The sequence below is a fragment of the Aythya ferina genome (assembly GCF_964211825.1).
Source record: "Aythya ferina genome assembly, chromosome: 5".
Classification (NCBI taxonomy): Eukaryota; Metazoa; Chordata; class Aves; order Anseriformes; family Anatidae; genus Aythya; species Aythya ferina.
Window position 1 is genome coordinate 46907104 of NC_140301.1, and position 15065 is coordinate 46922168.

Genomic DNA, 15065 nt, shown 5'->3' on the forward strand with positions numbered 1-15065 from the left:
CTTCTGAGGTGTCTTGATGAACAGAGTCCTTCCAATTACTGATATAAATGTAAAATACTTTAAAAAGTATTTTAAAGTAAAAATTTAAAAGCATGTTATTGAAGTTCTGATTGTTAGAGGCATAAACTAAAATAGTGACCAGCCAGTTAACATTTAAGACAGCCAAAGATCCATGATTCAGGTATCACGTGGGAAGATTTTGAGTGGTACAAGTAAAACTTCAACACTGACTTAACGCTTGTATTTTTAAAATAAGCATGTATGCATTCAATTTTAAAACCCTGAGATACCTGATAGTGCTGCAAAGAACTCTTAATCCTGCATATGTACGCATTACATGACACAAAGCCAGGCGTTCCCTTAATCACATACAAAGAGACCTGACGTTAAACAGTTGAACACTTCCAGGAGTCTCCACACGTGAAAATAAACACGAGTGGTTTGCAGCCATATAGTTTCATCTTACCTGCTCTGGGATTGTCTGGGTTCTTATCTGGGTGACATGTCAGGGCCTTCTGGCGGTACGCTTTCTTGATCTGCAAGAGCCAAACAGAGATCTGCCAGTTATATCATTTAGTCCACATTGAGACTTGAACTTGGAAAAAAAGCACACTACAGAATCAAAAAAGCAACTCAGGGTGGACCCCTTGGGCCTGGCAAAAAAATAACGTCCAGTTCTGATGTTGACTACACCGTTAATCCATCACACTGAAAATACCTTTCCCTGTTTTCACCAGTCTCCTGCAATAAGGCAAGACTTCTGAAAAGCTCAGTTTTCTACTTCAGTGCAACGACCTGCCCTTTTAGATCACACTGTTTTGCAAAGATAAGCATTTGAGCCCAGGGTACTTGGTAGGCTGGCAGCCACATTTTGAATGAGTTTGAGCTTTTCAAAGCTGGAAGTTTTACCTCTAGGTACACTGTATTACAACAGTCAATTCTCCTGATCATCAAGGCCAAGTCTGGTTCACAGAGGCAGTTTAGCCAGAGGGATACCAGTTCCTTGCAGCTATAGCTCTTTGGGACATTTACTGAGCAACAATTGAGCTTGGCAAGGTGAAGAAATTTTGACCGAAGACTGCTTAATCTCTTCTACACTTCACAGAAAAATTGACAACTTTATGGGCTAAGTTACTAGTAAAGTTTTTAATAAACTGAGCTCCCATTCTCAAGGAAGCATCTGCATGCAAGAAAGGAAAGGAACAAAAGCTGCTCTGCTCAAGTGCCAGTTTTTTGTTAGATTGTGTGGAATTAGTGGTGGCCCAACACCACCTGGTGGACAAAGCTGATGGAAGGAAAATGTGCAGCTGAAGCCTCACAGGCCTAATCCTGTCTCTTCCATAAGAGAGACTCCAATAAACAGCGAGTTAAGTCACCACTATGCCAGAAGCTGTTTACATGGCAAGTTCAGATAAGGCTTCTCTAAGCAATGAAGTTACTTAACAGTTTTTCTCCCCTTTGTTCACATCTTTCAGCAAAATCTCTCCGAATACAAATGGTCCTTGCATTGGTTGCTTCACATATTTTACATCAAGGATCAGCACTCTAAAGTACACTTGTCAATGTAAGGCACATCATAACTTCCTATTTGTAATGTCCTCCTCCTTTTTTCAGCCCCAGTAACTAGCTCAGCAGTGAAACTGATGCCACCTGAAGCCCTTCATCTCATTCAACCCTATGAATTAATTGTATTTGGCTTGTTCACCTGTTTTGTGTTTACAACAGAATTTCCTGTTAGCCCCTGGCACATTTGCTGGTTAGGCAGTCTTTCAGTTCTGAGTTTTACCTTATTGTACTTTTACTGCTCTTTACCACCTTAAAAAAAAAAAAGTGAGAAAGCTTAAGGTAAGAAAAGTTTTCCTTTTAACTTTGTTCAATTCATAGTTTTACCCTGAGAGTTACTTCGCTGGAATATGTCACCTTCCCAGTTCAGTGGTGCAAGTCATTTGAATGTTTAGCACTGACTTAACTACTAAATTAACAAAACAACATAACCATGTAATTCCAAACCCGCAAAACTAACGAGATTACTTCCAGGAGCCTACAGCGCCTAGAACGCCCTCTAGCAACTGGATTCCTGGCAAACACCGGAGGAACTTTGCTTGTGAGAGTACATAAACGAGGCAAAAAGAACCAACTGGCTGGGGCTCGCTTCAGGAAGAAGCCTGGTACCAAGCGGGCGCTTGGAGCAGCCATGAGGGGAGGAGGAGAGCAGCCCCTGGCCCTGACCCAGCCCCGAGCCCCCTCCCGGCCGCCCAGGGCCAGCCGGGGAGCGGCAGAGCAGGGCCGGGAGCGCCCAGGACGGCTGAGGGAAGGGGGCAGCCTCGCCCCGAGCCTCCCCACGGCGCTGACCTCCTTCTCCGACGCCTTCTCGCCGACCCCCAGCAGCCCGTACAGGTCCAGCTGCAGCAGGTCTTTATCGACCGCCATCTTGGAGCGACCGGCTTCTCCCCGCGCCGCCGCCGGGCCCGCGCTGCCTGCCGGGAAATGTAGTCTTTCTCCCGCCGCCTCCCCGCTCTCAGCGCTAGGAGGTGCACACGAGCCTGCCTACATGTACCAGAATGCCCCACGCCGACAGGCTGCCCTGCCTCTCCCAGAGAGCACAGCAGGGCGCGAGGCTTGCTGGGTGACGTAGTTTGCTTGGGGCCACGGTCAGCGTAGCCGAGCTGCCGAGGGACTACAAATCCCATCGGGCCTTGCAGGGGAGGGACGGTTTTCGTTCCCCGCAGTTCTAAACTCCTCCTTGTGGAGAGTTGTGTCAGCGTTACACGAAAAAAGCAACAAAACAAAATATAATTATGCACCGGCCTCGCAACGGAGCTGCGGGGGACTGTATTGGGGAAAGCAGTTCACAAAGCATGAGCGACGCTACAGGCCTCCCCCAAAACATGCTAAATACGCCCTTATTAGGGAAAAATTCACACTTTCTGTAGTACGTATGATGTGAAATAAATGGACCTGTGATAGCTAGCAAATGGGTCTGTCTCCAGTAGATTAAAAGACTTAATTAGAAGCATTATTAGAGTCATTTTGTAGGTATGCCCCTTGCATTTTCATCCTTGATGCGAGTGCTAGCACATCTGATAGCTGTTGTGTTAGGAGACTCCCTTTTTCGAGGCTCTTCTTGCACAGTTACCCAGTACATATTGCTGTTCTCTTTCTCTAAAGGGACTATACAGCAGGAAGAAACTGTGGGTGGCCTTACAGGTAGATAGGGACCATGATTTTTGGAAGGTCTCCAGTCTAACCTCAGGTCTAAGCCAATCTTCATGCCTTTGGCAAACCAGCTCCTTTATGCCTCAGCTTCCCTTTTTATATTTAGGGAGAGAGAGAAAGTGATATTCTCCCCTTTAGCCGCTGCTTTCCTTTCAGGCAGAACCCCATGTAGTAAAGCTATCTGGACTTCTTCCCTTTAGTGCAGGGATTGTGTATCACTAGACATTGCTGTACTGTCTGCCACAAGGAGATTGTGTCTGTAGTCTTTATCACAGGGCAGACAGTTTAGTGAATACCACGGAAGACATTGAACAAGCATGGATAGCTGCTTACCTTCCAGACAACATAGCTCCATGAACATGTTGAAGGTATTCTCTAACAATACAGACACGCAACTATGCAACCTACCTTCAGACACAGGCAGTGTCATGGCGATAAGTCAGGTCCAAGTCCAAACCAAGAAGCCACTTCACAGGTCACGTGAGTGCCAGATACATTCAGAACGACAAGATATGGCTGAGGTCAAGTGATGAAGTTAGCGCACAGGTTGATGTCTGGATCAAGACGCTCCATTACCAGGTAGGGACCAATACTCATCTGACACATCAAAAGGAGAAGAACAGCCCAGGGCTGAGCTTAAATAGAGCTCCTGGGCCAATGCATGGAGGGATGGAGGGTCCAGGTGAAAATGATCGGGGCAATTAAGACTTGGTGCATTGAGGGCCCTGACACAGGCCTTTATTGTGTTGCTTTGGGCACTTCTTGCAACCCCTCTTAATCTGATGTGTGAATCCAGAAATGAGAGACATGAATCATGAAAGCATATGATCACCACAGGCGATCCTTGTGTTCCTCACTTTGTGCAGAAGAACAGACAGCAGGAGGAAAGACTGAGGAACCAAGAATGAGCAGACAGTAGATTTCCCAAGTTTCAGGGACTGAGCTAGAACTAGGCAGAAATGTCTGAAGAAAATGTTTCTGTGCTGCTCCAGTGCGTATTTGGGCACACCAAACCTTCTCAGTTCCAGCCAATGTGCCATTGTGTTATGTGGGATGGGAGGAATGAAACCATTGCTCAGCAAATCCTGTGGTTTCCTAGTGACATTGTTAGGTAATATGGCTGGATTCTCACATGAGGGAAGACCAGCTTGTATAAATTCCTTGAGCTTTTCTTAGGACAAGATCCTGCAGTCTTAAACCATACAAAGATATGTGGTTGTTGAAATGCATACAGAAAAGCCTTGTCCCATCAGTCAAGGCTTTCAGTGGCTACAGTCATACTTCTTAAACACCTGAAACTGATTTCTGGAATAAATAAATAAATAAATAAATAAATAAATAAATAGAAATGTACGTCTGGTTTGTGAAGTTAATTGCCATGGATGCAAAATTGATTTGTCAGAGATTCTTATGTGGCTTCTCTTTGTCATGCCTGATACAAACACACTAGAGTTGTCCGGGATGTCACGTTAGTGTTGGGTGACATTTAGACAGTCTGGTTGGGAGAGCTGTGGTTGTGGGAGATGCTCATCAGTGTATGCTCTAACTTCTGCCTTTGGAGAGGTGGGAATAGAGTGGGTGAGAAAATATTTCTTACGTCTTCAAGAAACGTGTAGACGTACAACTTATTAGCATGGTTTAGTGGTGGAGTTGGCAGTACTAAGTTAAAGGTTGGACTAGATGACTGTAGAGGTCTTTTTCAACCTGAATGATTCTATGATTATATGATATTAAATGGAAAGGAAACAAATGACTGCCCATGACACATTTATTTTCTTTTACCAAAACAAAATACAAGCGACTCAGAAATTTGGTTGTTCCTGTGTCTCAAGTGTTTGCTTATCTAGCAAGGTCCATCCTTGGTGCTGATACCCCTTCCTTCCCCAAAGCCATTCTCTTCTGTGGCTGAGATGTCAGAATGCATCATACGATGCACTGTGTCCATTAGAGGTGGTTTCCAAACTTGATAACTTATGGGAAAGTCATGATGCACTTTCTGAAGCTGTTTCTCACCTCCTTGTTTCTCAGGCTGTAGATCAGGGGGTTCAGCATGGGGACCACCAGGGTATAGAAGACTGTCGAGATTTTCTCCTGCTCCATCGTGTAGCTGGAGCTGGGTTGGATATAGCTAAAAGTAACAGATCCATAGAAAATGGTGACAGCTGTCAGGTGAGAGGCACAGGTGTGGAAGGTTTTCTTCCTGCCATCATCTGACTGGATCCTCAGGATGGCAGAGAGGATGAGCATGTAGGAAACAGCGATGATAAAGAGGGTGAACAGGGCAATAACTACAGAAAAAGCTATTAGCAAAGTCTCATTACGATGGGTATCTGCACATGCAAGTTGCAGCAAGGGAGGTATGTCACAACAGTAATGATTGATGAGGTTGGGTCCACAGAATGGCAACCCCAGCAAGCCACAAGTGTGAGTCAATGAATTCAGGAGTCCCCCCATATATGATCCCACCACTAATTGCCTACAGGCTCTCTTGGTCATTACAGTCGTATAGAGCAGTGGTCTACAGATGGCTACATAACGGTCATATGCCATGGCAGCCAGCAAGAACCCCTCTGTAGTGAGCAAAACAGCAGAAAAGAAAATCTGGGAAAGGCATGTAGAATAGGAAATGGTTTTGCTCTGCACTAAGAAGCTCACCAGCAACCTTGGAGCAAAGACAGTAGAATAGCAGAGGTCAATCAGAGACAAGTTACTGAGGAAAAAATACATAGGAGTGTGAAGTTGGAGATGAGTCCAAATCAAAACGATCATCCCAAGGTTCCCCAACAGAATGATGATGTAGATCCCTAAGAATAATAAGAAGAGAGGGACCTGCAACTCCAGATGATCTGTCAATCCTAGGAGGATGAAATGGGTTATCGTGCTGTCATTCCTCCCATCCATCTGACTTAAGGGATACAACAGGAGATCTGCTGAATTACAAAGAATGGTCAGGATGAAGAAGGCGGTATTCATTACACAGAGTAACACAAACTGGCAATTTGAGGTTTATTCTAAAATTGTAGTCTGGTTATGCCTTCAATGCTGAATCAAGATAAGGTACGAAAACATTTGTCCTTATAATTTTGTTTCATTCCAGGCCAGGTGGTGTTTGTGTATCTAACAAAATGCAGCAGCAAGTAACACATTCCTGAGCTTCAATCTCTACAAGCTTATGTGTAATGGAGTGAACTCTAAAAGCGAGTGCATGGCTTCTTTTCCACCTAGATGATTTTAATCCGTGATTCTTTTACCTTTGCCTCACTTGCTAAAATATTATGTTGTCCATATATCGATTGTCTAGATTTCTTCTGGAGAGGAGAGGAAAGGATACACTAAAACATTAGAAAACTCTTACATGGAACTTTTTCAGCTCTACAACTGTTTCTGTCACAGCTAGGGTTACTAATTTTAGCTAGTTACTTCTTCCTCATCATTATCAATACAGTTGATGAAACTCCTCGATATCAGATGCCAGATGTTTGAACCCTGGCACACAATCCAAACAGAAGCCTAGAAGACATAGCTTAGTGGAAGATTTGGAGAAACAGGGTTTGAGAACACTATTTTCACAGAAAACAATGATGAGAAGTTAACGGTCATTTCCTACCATTATTTAGCTACTGAAGGATTAGCTATATATTCAAAGGTGATTTCTGATATTCTTAAAATCAGAAAAAAAAAAAATAATTCTGTCTGCCTATGCTTGTGTCTAGCTACCTTTATACTTTTTTGTGACCAAAGAGCATCATACACACTAAGGGAGAACCACAGCTCAGGGCCCACATAACCCAGGAAACTGAAGGGAATAAAAAGTTTCTGTGTAGTGAAGAGGGAGCCACAATGAAGCAAAGAGCTAAAGAGAAAGAAAGAAAAAAGTAGAGAGAGCTTTGCACAGTGTAGCAATTTAGGAGGGAATCATCTTCTTACCAGTGCATCAAGATCTTTGCAGCCAATACACAGCAACATGCTGTTTTCTTGAACAGTGTGCTGTTGTAATGCACATTGCAGTTTCTTACCTTTGATTGACTTCTATACAGCCCAAATTCAGACTGGTAGAATTAGGTAGCCATAGACCTGAAGCATATGTTTTAGTCGGAGGTTAGACCTCAAACAATTTTAGCCTGTTGTCTTGAAGTATTTTCTTTTTCTTCTTGCTTTTCTTCTTAATGGAGTGATCTGGTGCATTTTTCTAGGCTTGTTACCCCAAGAAAGTACAGCAAGTTGTTGGGCATTGTCAGGTTGGACTGTGTCAGGTTGGACTGTGTCAGGTTTTGCAATTTAAAAGTCTAGTTGCAGATGTACCAGAAACGTGGGGTATAATTGCTTCAGGTGAGTAATGGTTGCTCAGCCTTAAACCCTCTTCAGAGCATGTGATTCTTCCATTGCTTTTAGGAATTCAGTAAAGTCAGTGCTCTAGGAAGAGTTTTCCTTTTAAAGGAGAGACCTGCTGTGTGCTCTGGGAGCTGGAGTTTTTACCCTACATGTTTTACGTCAGGCTCAAAGGGCCCAGTGATTTCCCTTGATGCTGTTCTTTCAGTGTTTACAGATTGCTCTCCTGAATCTAATGGTCTGAAACTTGAGCAGAAGAAAAGTGTAAGGAGTTAACTTCCATATCAGTGGCTCTATTACAACCTGACTGATAAGTGAAATCTAAATCAACAATTGGAAGTTTTCCCTATAAAGAGTTTAAAGACATTCTTTGGAGAATGCTAATACTGACTAAGATCATTCAGATATTGTATGTAAAAACTTTTCTACTTACTTTGACTGCCAGGATAGCAATGGCAGTCCTCCAGACCTCTCATCCTTGGTCTTTGGTTGAAATAACACATTGGAGGAAACTCTAGACAAGACTGTCCTTTTCCTGATGGGTAAAATGAGTAAAGAGTAAGAAGGACGATATCCAAGGGCTCTGTGTGCAAAAAGTAGAGAAAAGCCTTCCAGAAAAATATTTTGTATTTGCTCTACTTCACAAACATGCTCAAAACAGTGTCTATAGATATAATCTGTCTGCTTCACTCTATTAAATATTCTGCCAGCTGCCGCCTTTAATCTGGCTAATGTGTGACATTATGGATAGGAAACCGGAACTCGGACATATCAAGATCCAGAGACTAATTAAGTCAGATTCATTGCTTAAGTCTTGAAAATAATAATCTGAGAACAAACAACTACACCAAACTCTTTCTAAGCCAATGGAGAGAAGTAAACCTTTATGGAATCCTACTTCTTAAGGAAGTATCTTTGGATAGGATGATTGTTCTTGTGGTGCCTATAACCCACCACTGACACAAAACATTAATTATTCTAATGTCATCGGTTCATTACCCAGCTGTCCTTTGGCTGTAATGGGAACTTAAACCATCACGATGACTGTTCAAGTGAGGTGAACTGAATCGTCCTGTTAGCAGCACAGGGTTAGAGCCACAGATGTTCTGACTGACCCCATCTCTGCAAAACAGACAAGTATTCTGGGGACAGAACTGCACGTGAGATGTGATCTTATTTTTTTCTGTAGACATCTTCTGTTAACTGCTCTAAAAGATAAAGTTTCTTGCTTTGACATGAATATTCTTGTACTGTTGTTTTAAAGGGAAATAAATCCTACTTATCCCACTGTCACATGAGAGAAAAAATGACAACTGGTATTGGATCTGGATACTGGAGTTTAAAGAACCCCCAGGATCTGAGCTTTTATTTTACTTGACTACCTCATACACCAACTCACTCGTCCCCTCCACCCTCCAGCGTTGTATTTACAATATCTCAACTTGTCTTCCCGGTGAGGAGGTGGCTGCTGGTCTGTGAATGCCAGGCAGAAAATCCTGCTGGCTGGGACATTACTGACCAACATCCCCATCAATCATTTCCATGCCACTTTTTGCTCTCCAAGATCTTCTCTTCTCTCACTTCCAGGGTCTTTCCTCCAGCCAAGACCTACAGCTGCTTCATTCCATGACTGCTTGTTATTCAGAAAGTCTTCTTCTAGGCACCAGCTCTTCTTCTCCAGTGTCGCAGGCTCCAAATTTTCCCAATTTAAAGTCTAGGTCCAGATGCACAAAGCATGATCAGCCTTCTAGTAAGTTTTGTGTCCTGCTTCTTTATTAATTGGAGGATTTGGAAAGCACTATTTCTATTTAGACCAGGTGTTATCAACATTTACAACCAATAATCTGCTGGAAAACCTTTCTGGTGTTATTTGTCTCTTTTCTGGGATATTTTGCTGATTTATTATTTTTATCTTTTTCATGTGTAGAAGTATTAAATATAAACAGAGTATTTCATTATGCTTAGAAACAATGAGGGGAGCTCACCTGTTCAGATATAGACATCTGCAATGGCTACCACAAACATGAAAATGTAACCTTCTCTTCCAAAACTTAAACTTCTTTGTCCAATACAGATATCTACACAAGTTCTTGTCTTGGGCTTCATATTAAGTCAAGAGAAAAATCAAGCAAAGCAAACAAACAAAAATGCATTTTTGGGGCTTGTTCATCCCCTGCTAACATGAGTGGGTGTCTAAAACCACTTAGATGACTGTGACCAAGAAGTGTCGATTTTTGGTTGTAATTATAAAGGAAAATAAGAGTAACCAATTTACAATGGATATCTATATTGTGGACACAACAAGTTAAACAGGAGGAGTTCTGCCTACTTAGAGTGTAATGTAACTTCAAGAAAATGAAGTGATGTGAAAATGCTTTAGCAGGCACTGTATGCACTTTCTGCAAGCAACTTCTTTAGAAGTTAATTAACGCAGTTGTAAGCTCCAGTGCAAGTGGAGGGCAGGTGGCAGCTTCTTCTCTCTCCTGTTGTTGCATCTGCCTAATTTGCACGTGAACAAAGTGAGATTGAGAGCTGATCCTTCTTCACATAAGGCTTTGATACTATCACCATCTAAAAGCACAGATAAATGCACTGCATGAAAGCTTGGTATTTTTATTAGCTCTTGGTCAAGTGTCTTCATGCAAAAATCATCCAAGCAACCACTTATGAATCTGTTTCTCATAGGCAGTGGATGGAAGGACTTGAAAGTAGCGTTTTCCAGTTCTGTGTTTCCTTCCTTTTGCAAGTTTGACTGGGATGAGTAATGTGTGAAAGTACTCACAAAAACCCAATTTCATACCCACCAAATCCAGGTGGGTCTGAATGTAACTTGACATCGCTGAATATCAGGTTTTGCACTCTAGCTTTACCCAGGTAAAACCACAGGGCACTGGATAACCTATCTCTTGCACATTTCTCATCATGATAGCTGCTACTGAAGAGCATCTCCTTATAACTTATAGACAGGTTGAGTGATTTTGGGTGCCTCTTCTCTGGAAGACACTTTATTACTTATTGACACTGCATAGAAGTGAAGAGGACAGACAGCCTGCTCGGCTGACAATTCTTGATGGCAATGGAATGACATAGACTGGCAGAAAAGTGAGTTGTTTCCCAAACTGGCTTGGGGATTTTGCTAACTAACTTTCTTCTTAATTTAACAAGAAATAGTGATTTATACAGCTGAGACCTTACAGGACTTTTAATATAGATAATCCTAACCCAAAGTTATCCTGGGCTCCTTTCTGTGGGCTGGGCCTCATTAGATACAGCTATGCCATTGAAAACAAACAAAAACAATCAGTGAAACAAAACAAAATAAAAAATAAAAAAATAAAAAATAAAATAAAATAATAATAATAAAAAACAAAAACAAAAACAAAACACCACAGAAGCAATAAAAACAAGTTAGGCAGGATTCAACTCTGGAAACTAACACTGTGAGCATGCATTTGTAAGTCTCTGTCTTTTGAGGTAAAGAGTTAAACATTTTCCTAGAAGCTCCAACCAAAAACATGAATATATGTTAAGAGAACCAAACAGTAGAAGGAGGCAATTTTTACCTTCTCCTCCAGGAAATCAGTAATATGTTAGGAAGACGAAAGAATACAATTGCAGGGGAAAAAAAATGTTTCTTGGTTTATCCTACTGTTCATTTAGCTCTAACATCCTAAGTTCTATGTTTAAATTATAGCAGATAGACTAGTAAAAAAAAGATCACTCTAAATCTCATTAGTTCTCTGAGGTACTAAAAAGTTTCTGCCAAAGTTTCTCTAACTTTTCAGTTATGTTTGATTCTTACATGTTTATAGTTGGTATAGTATAAATACAAACATTGCTGCCAAACTGATACCTCATTCTCTTTTCACCTTTTCTAGGGAATCGGCTATTATTCTGACGAGCAAGTTGATGAGCAGCATTTTTTCCTTTTCATCACCCTTCTTAGAGCATTTTTCACCTCCTTGTTCCTGAGGCTGTAAATCAGGGGATTCAGCATAGGAACTGCCAACGTGTAAAATACTGCAGAGATTTTCTCACGATCCAGCGAGTATCTTGAACTGGGCTGCACATGGCTCAAACTCACAGGCCCGTAGAATAGGGTTACGGCTGTCAGATGGGAGGCGCAGGTGGAAAAGGCTTTGTACCTGGTTGCAGAGCCCATGCTCAGAACAGAGAAGAGGATGTAGATGTAGGAGACGATGACAATAAGGAGTGTTGACATAGCTATGATCCCTGAGAGGGTTACAAGCACTAGCTCATTCACACGGTTGTCAGAGCAAGTGAGTTGTAGCAGTGGGTTTGTGTCACAGAAATAATGGTTGATGGTATTAGGGCCACAGAATGACAATTTCAGTAAGCCACAAGTATGTACCGATGAGTTAAAGAGTCCCCCTAAATATGATGCAACCACCAGGCAAATACAGACTTTCCTGGGCATAAGAGTGGTGTAAAGTAGTGGGCTGCAAATAGCTATGTAGCGGTCATAAGCCATTACAGCCAGCAGAAATCCCTCTGTGGTCACAAACACAACAAATAAGAAGTGCTGGGTGACACATGCTGAGTAAGAAATAGTCTTATTCTCCACTAAGAAGTTTATCAACATCCTTGGAACAAAAACTGAAGAATAACAGAGATCCACAATTGACAAGTTAATGAGGAAGAAATACATGGGTGTTTGCAGCTGGAAGTCAGTCGTGATCAAGCCAATCATACCAAGATTACTTGCAAGCGTGACAACATAGATTAGTAGGATCGTCACAAAGAGCAGGGACTGTAGTTCTGGGCGATCTGTCAGTCCCAAGAGGATGAAGTAAGTTACTGTGGTGTGATTGCTTGCTGCCATCCTTACCTCTGTAACAGATTACCTGCTGAGATAAGATGAGTTGACTATACGGTTAAAAAAGAAAGAAAGGTTGTTTATGTGCAGGAGTAATCTACTGTAAAGAAGAACAAGGGCTGAGATTAAATACCTGGATCTTGATTCCCTTTTGTGCAGCAGCAATTTTTGAGCATGCTCAAAAATGCCTATTTTCATCAATCAGACCAGCCTCACAGGGGGATCCTCTGTGCCCATTGTGCACAAGCTAATAGTAGCAAGCTGCCTAGTGGTGTTGCTTGTGGACAGCAGTACACATCTGCAACACAGCTACTGAGTATTATTTTTAGGTGATGCAAAGTTTGACATGCAGGTATCACTCGTGACTTTTGAAACACACATGATAAACACTGAATGAATTCTGCAATTTTCTTCATCTTTTCAGCAAGGTATTTCATGTTATTTACTCATCAGGAAAGACTGAAACTCACCAGAGAGAAGGTATCTCACCTAAATCCTTAGCACTCTCTTTGCTCTATGAATGTGTCCTTTCCTCCTCAGTCACTAGTAGAGGGAGCCTGCACGACTTGCTCAGCATTGTGCCTTGGGCAGCACAAGGCTTTCTTCAGAAGACACTCTCAGCAGCTTCTTTCCTTCCTTATGTCAATGGAAGAAGAGATGACATGTAACAGTAGTCAACTTTTTAAAACACCAACATAGAAAGAGAGAGAGTTACACATTGGGTCTATTTTATGACTAAATTAATGAGATCCAAACCTACTTTGTAGAAGAGAGTCCAGGACAGGGTGGGAGACGAGATCTGGTCCCTCCTCTCATGACTGATCCCATATTTTATCCACAAGCAAGCCACACAAAATACATAAAAGGGGGATCATAGCCTAATTTTTAGGTATCTGGGTCTCTTGTTAGATTTTGACTTGAGATCCAGAGGAGACTTTTTCAGGCAATCATGCAATTACCATTTACTTGTCTAAATTTAATCTAGACTTCCAGGTCAACTAGGCTACTTCTGTGATCAGTGTATGATCAAACTATGGTGTAGCCAACTACTCATCCTACTTATTTCACCTCCTTCTCTGAAGGGAGTGAGCAGCCTGAAAGCCTATCAACAGGGTGAATTGCCCTCTGGGGGAGTCCCGTCTTTTTCCATTAATCAAAAAAGCAGCTGAGGTGTTTAATTCTGAATGTAAGTGATCAGTGGAGAAATCTAAAGCTCAGTGAAATCTATCCCACAGAGATTGTACCCATTTTTATGTGCAATGTTTGGTCTTACAGTTGAAACTACCTGACCATCCTGCTGACCTTACAATTAACAACTTACACAAAGCAAACAAACAAGAAAAGTTTTTTTGAGCTCTCTGGATGTGCAATACAGAGAGCAATATTGCTTTATTGCTTTTCCCAGTCTTTCTTGTGCATTCAGATGCTGAATTTTTAAAGGAGTCTCTCGGCATGTGTTTGTCAAATACTCAGAGCATGGGACCTGTCAAGGTCCGTCTGGCAGGTCAGTGCTAAAACTGTCAAGGACATACCTGGTTTTTGAGGCTCAGACACACTTCTTGAATCTTGAACTTCCAAACACTCTAGCACTGCAGGAGTCTGGATTTAACTCTCAAGGATGCCATCACAACCTAGGTTTGTCCCTATAAAGGTATCTTCATGTCTAGCTTTCAGCTCTTTCATGATCTTCCCTAAGTGATATCTGCAATACGTAATTTCTCCTTAGAGAAGATATGCAACCAAAGGAAATGTATGTGACCAGCTCACTGCATTGGCACGGTAGTGAGAGGTGTCTGCAGACATCTGGGAAGAGAAAAAATAACCCTTGTCCCTCCACAGAAAAGAAACATTATTGTTCCACACTTGCATGTGGCACAGAAAAGCCACTCATCCCTCAGACCTGAGAGGTCATGTCAGGACCTGCTACTGCAAACATTTGCTACTTTGACTATTAGGAACTGAACAAACAACTGAGTCTTCAGCTAATATTTTTCAGATTGAACACAAAGGACATAATTAAAGTGTACTCGTGGGAGGCTTTAAATAGGCAAACAGAGGTCTGGTCTCCCACAGCAACATGCATGAAATGAGTATGCTTACAGTCCTTTATGGCCCCATTTATGGCAAATCCTGTCTGCTTTATTAAGACAAAGAAAAAGAGAAAGGAGACTTGGGGATATTCTGTGTCTGTAGGACACTGGAAAGATCATTGTTGAACTTCAGTCTAAAAGGAACACAGATATCAAACTGCTTGTAGTCATTTTTGAGTCAGTCCCCTCTCTCATCCCATCATTCATGCAGTTGTATATAATGTAGGGCATGGGCAGGGCGGACACAGTCCTGGTCTTTCTGGCTGACATGTCCATTGGGCGGACACAAAGTTTGCTGATACCAGCAACCCATGTTAGATAGCCTGAAATGCAGGGGCTCATTGCTCTGGTTAGTTGTTTTTCAGAAGTTGTTTCATGGTTGGGTGGCTGAAAGAGAATGCATGACTTTTTAATACCCAGTCATGAAACTCCACCCATCCTAAATTAAAGTCTTTAACTGATGGAGAATCTAACAGAATTGAAGTAGAATTTTATATTTGGTTGTTTATATATGCTGATGAAACAAAATTTAAAAAAGTAAAATTTTAGTAGTCCCTGTTTTCCTGGCTGACCACATAACAGACAAGGTGTCC

General features: G+C 41.9%; 2 protein-coding genes across 6 annotated transcripts in view; both read right to left on the reverse strand.

The window, feature by feature from the left end:
* The window catches only part of DNAJC17 (DnaJ heat shock protein family (Hsp40) member C17), a 21357-nt gene extending 18715 nt beyond the window's left edge, over positions 1–2642 (reverse strand). For all 5 annotated transcript variants that reach the window (XR_014693337.1, XR_014693338.1, XR_014693339.1 and 2 more), the window contains exons 1-2: positions 2353–2642; positions 467–536 (exon numbers count right to left, since the gene is read on the reverse strand). Coding sequence is in view for 2 of the 5 variants with exons in the window: in XM_084520094.1 (XP_084376220.1) it covers positions 467–536; positions 2353–2430 (148 nt within the window). In the remaining 3 variants the exon portion in view is untranslated. The remainder of the gene's footprint in view (positions 1–466; positions 537–2352) is intronic.
* Positions 2643–5136: 2494 nt separating this feature from the next.
* LOC311437292 (uncharacterized protein) lies at positions 5137–12530 on the reverse strand. Its single transcript, XM_084520330.1, has 5 exons — positions 11445–12530; positions 7979–8080; positions 6934–7069; positions 6468–6524; positions 5137–6207 (listed from the first exon to the last, which is right to left on the reverse strand). Exons 1-5 carry the CDS (start codon positions 12386–12388, stop codon positions 5188–5190), a joined length of 2259 nt encoding a protein of 752 aa, XP_084376456.1. The 5' UTR covers positions 12389–12530; the 3' UTR covers positions 5137–5187.
* Between the last annotated feature and the right edge of the window lie 2535 nt (positions 12531–15065).

Excerpts from the sequence above, each read along its gene's own strand:
- LOC311437292 (XM_084520330.1), bottom strand. The coding sequence starts at position 12,388 with ATGGCAGCAAGCAATCACACCACAGTAACTTACTTCATCCTCTTGGGA. Across the intron at positions 6,525-6,933 it reads GGTCACAAAAAAGTATAAAG|AAGAAATCTAGACAATCGAT; the intron begins GTAGCTAGACAC and ends TCTCCTCTCCAG. Across the intron at positions 6,208-6,467 it reads TTTTAGCAAGTGAGGCAAAG|TTTGTGTTACTCTGTGTAAT; the intron begins GTAAAAGAATCA and ends TCAAATTGCCAG.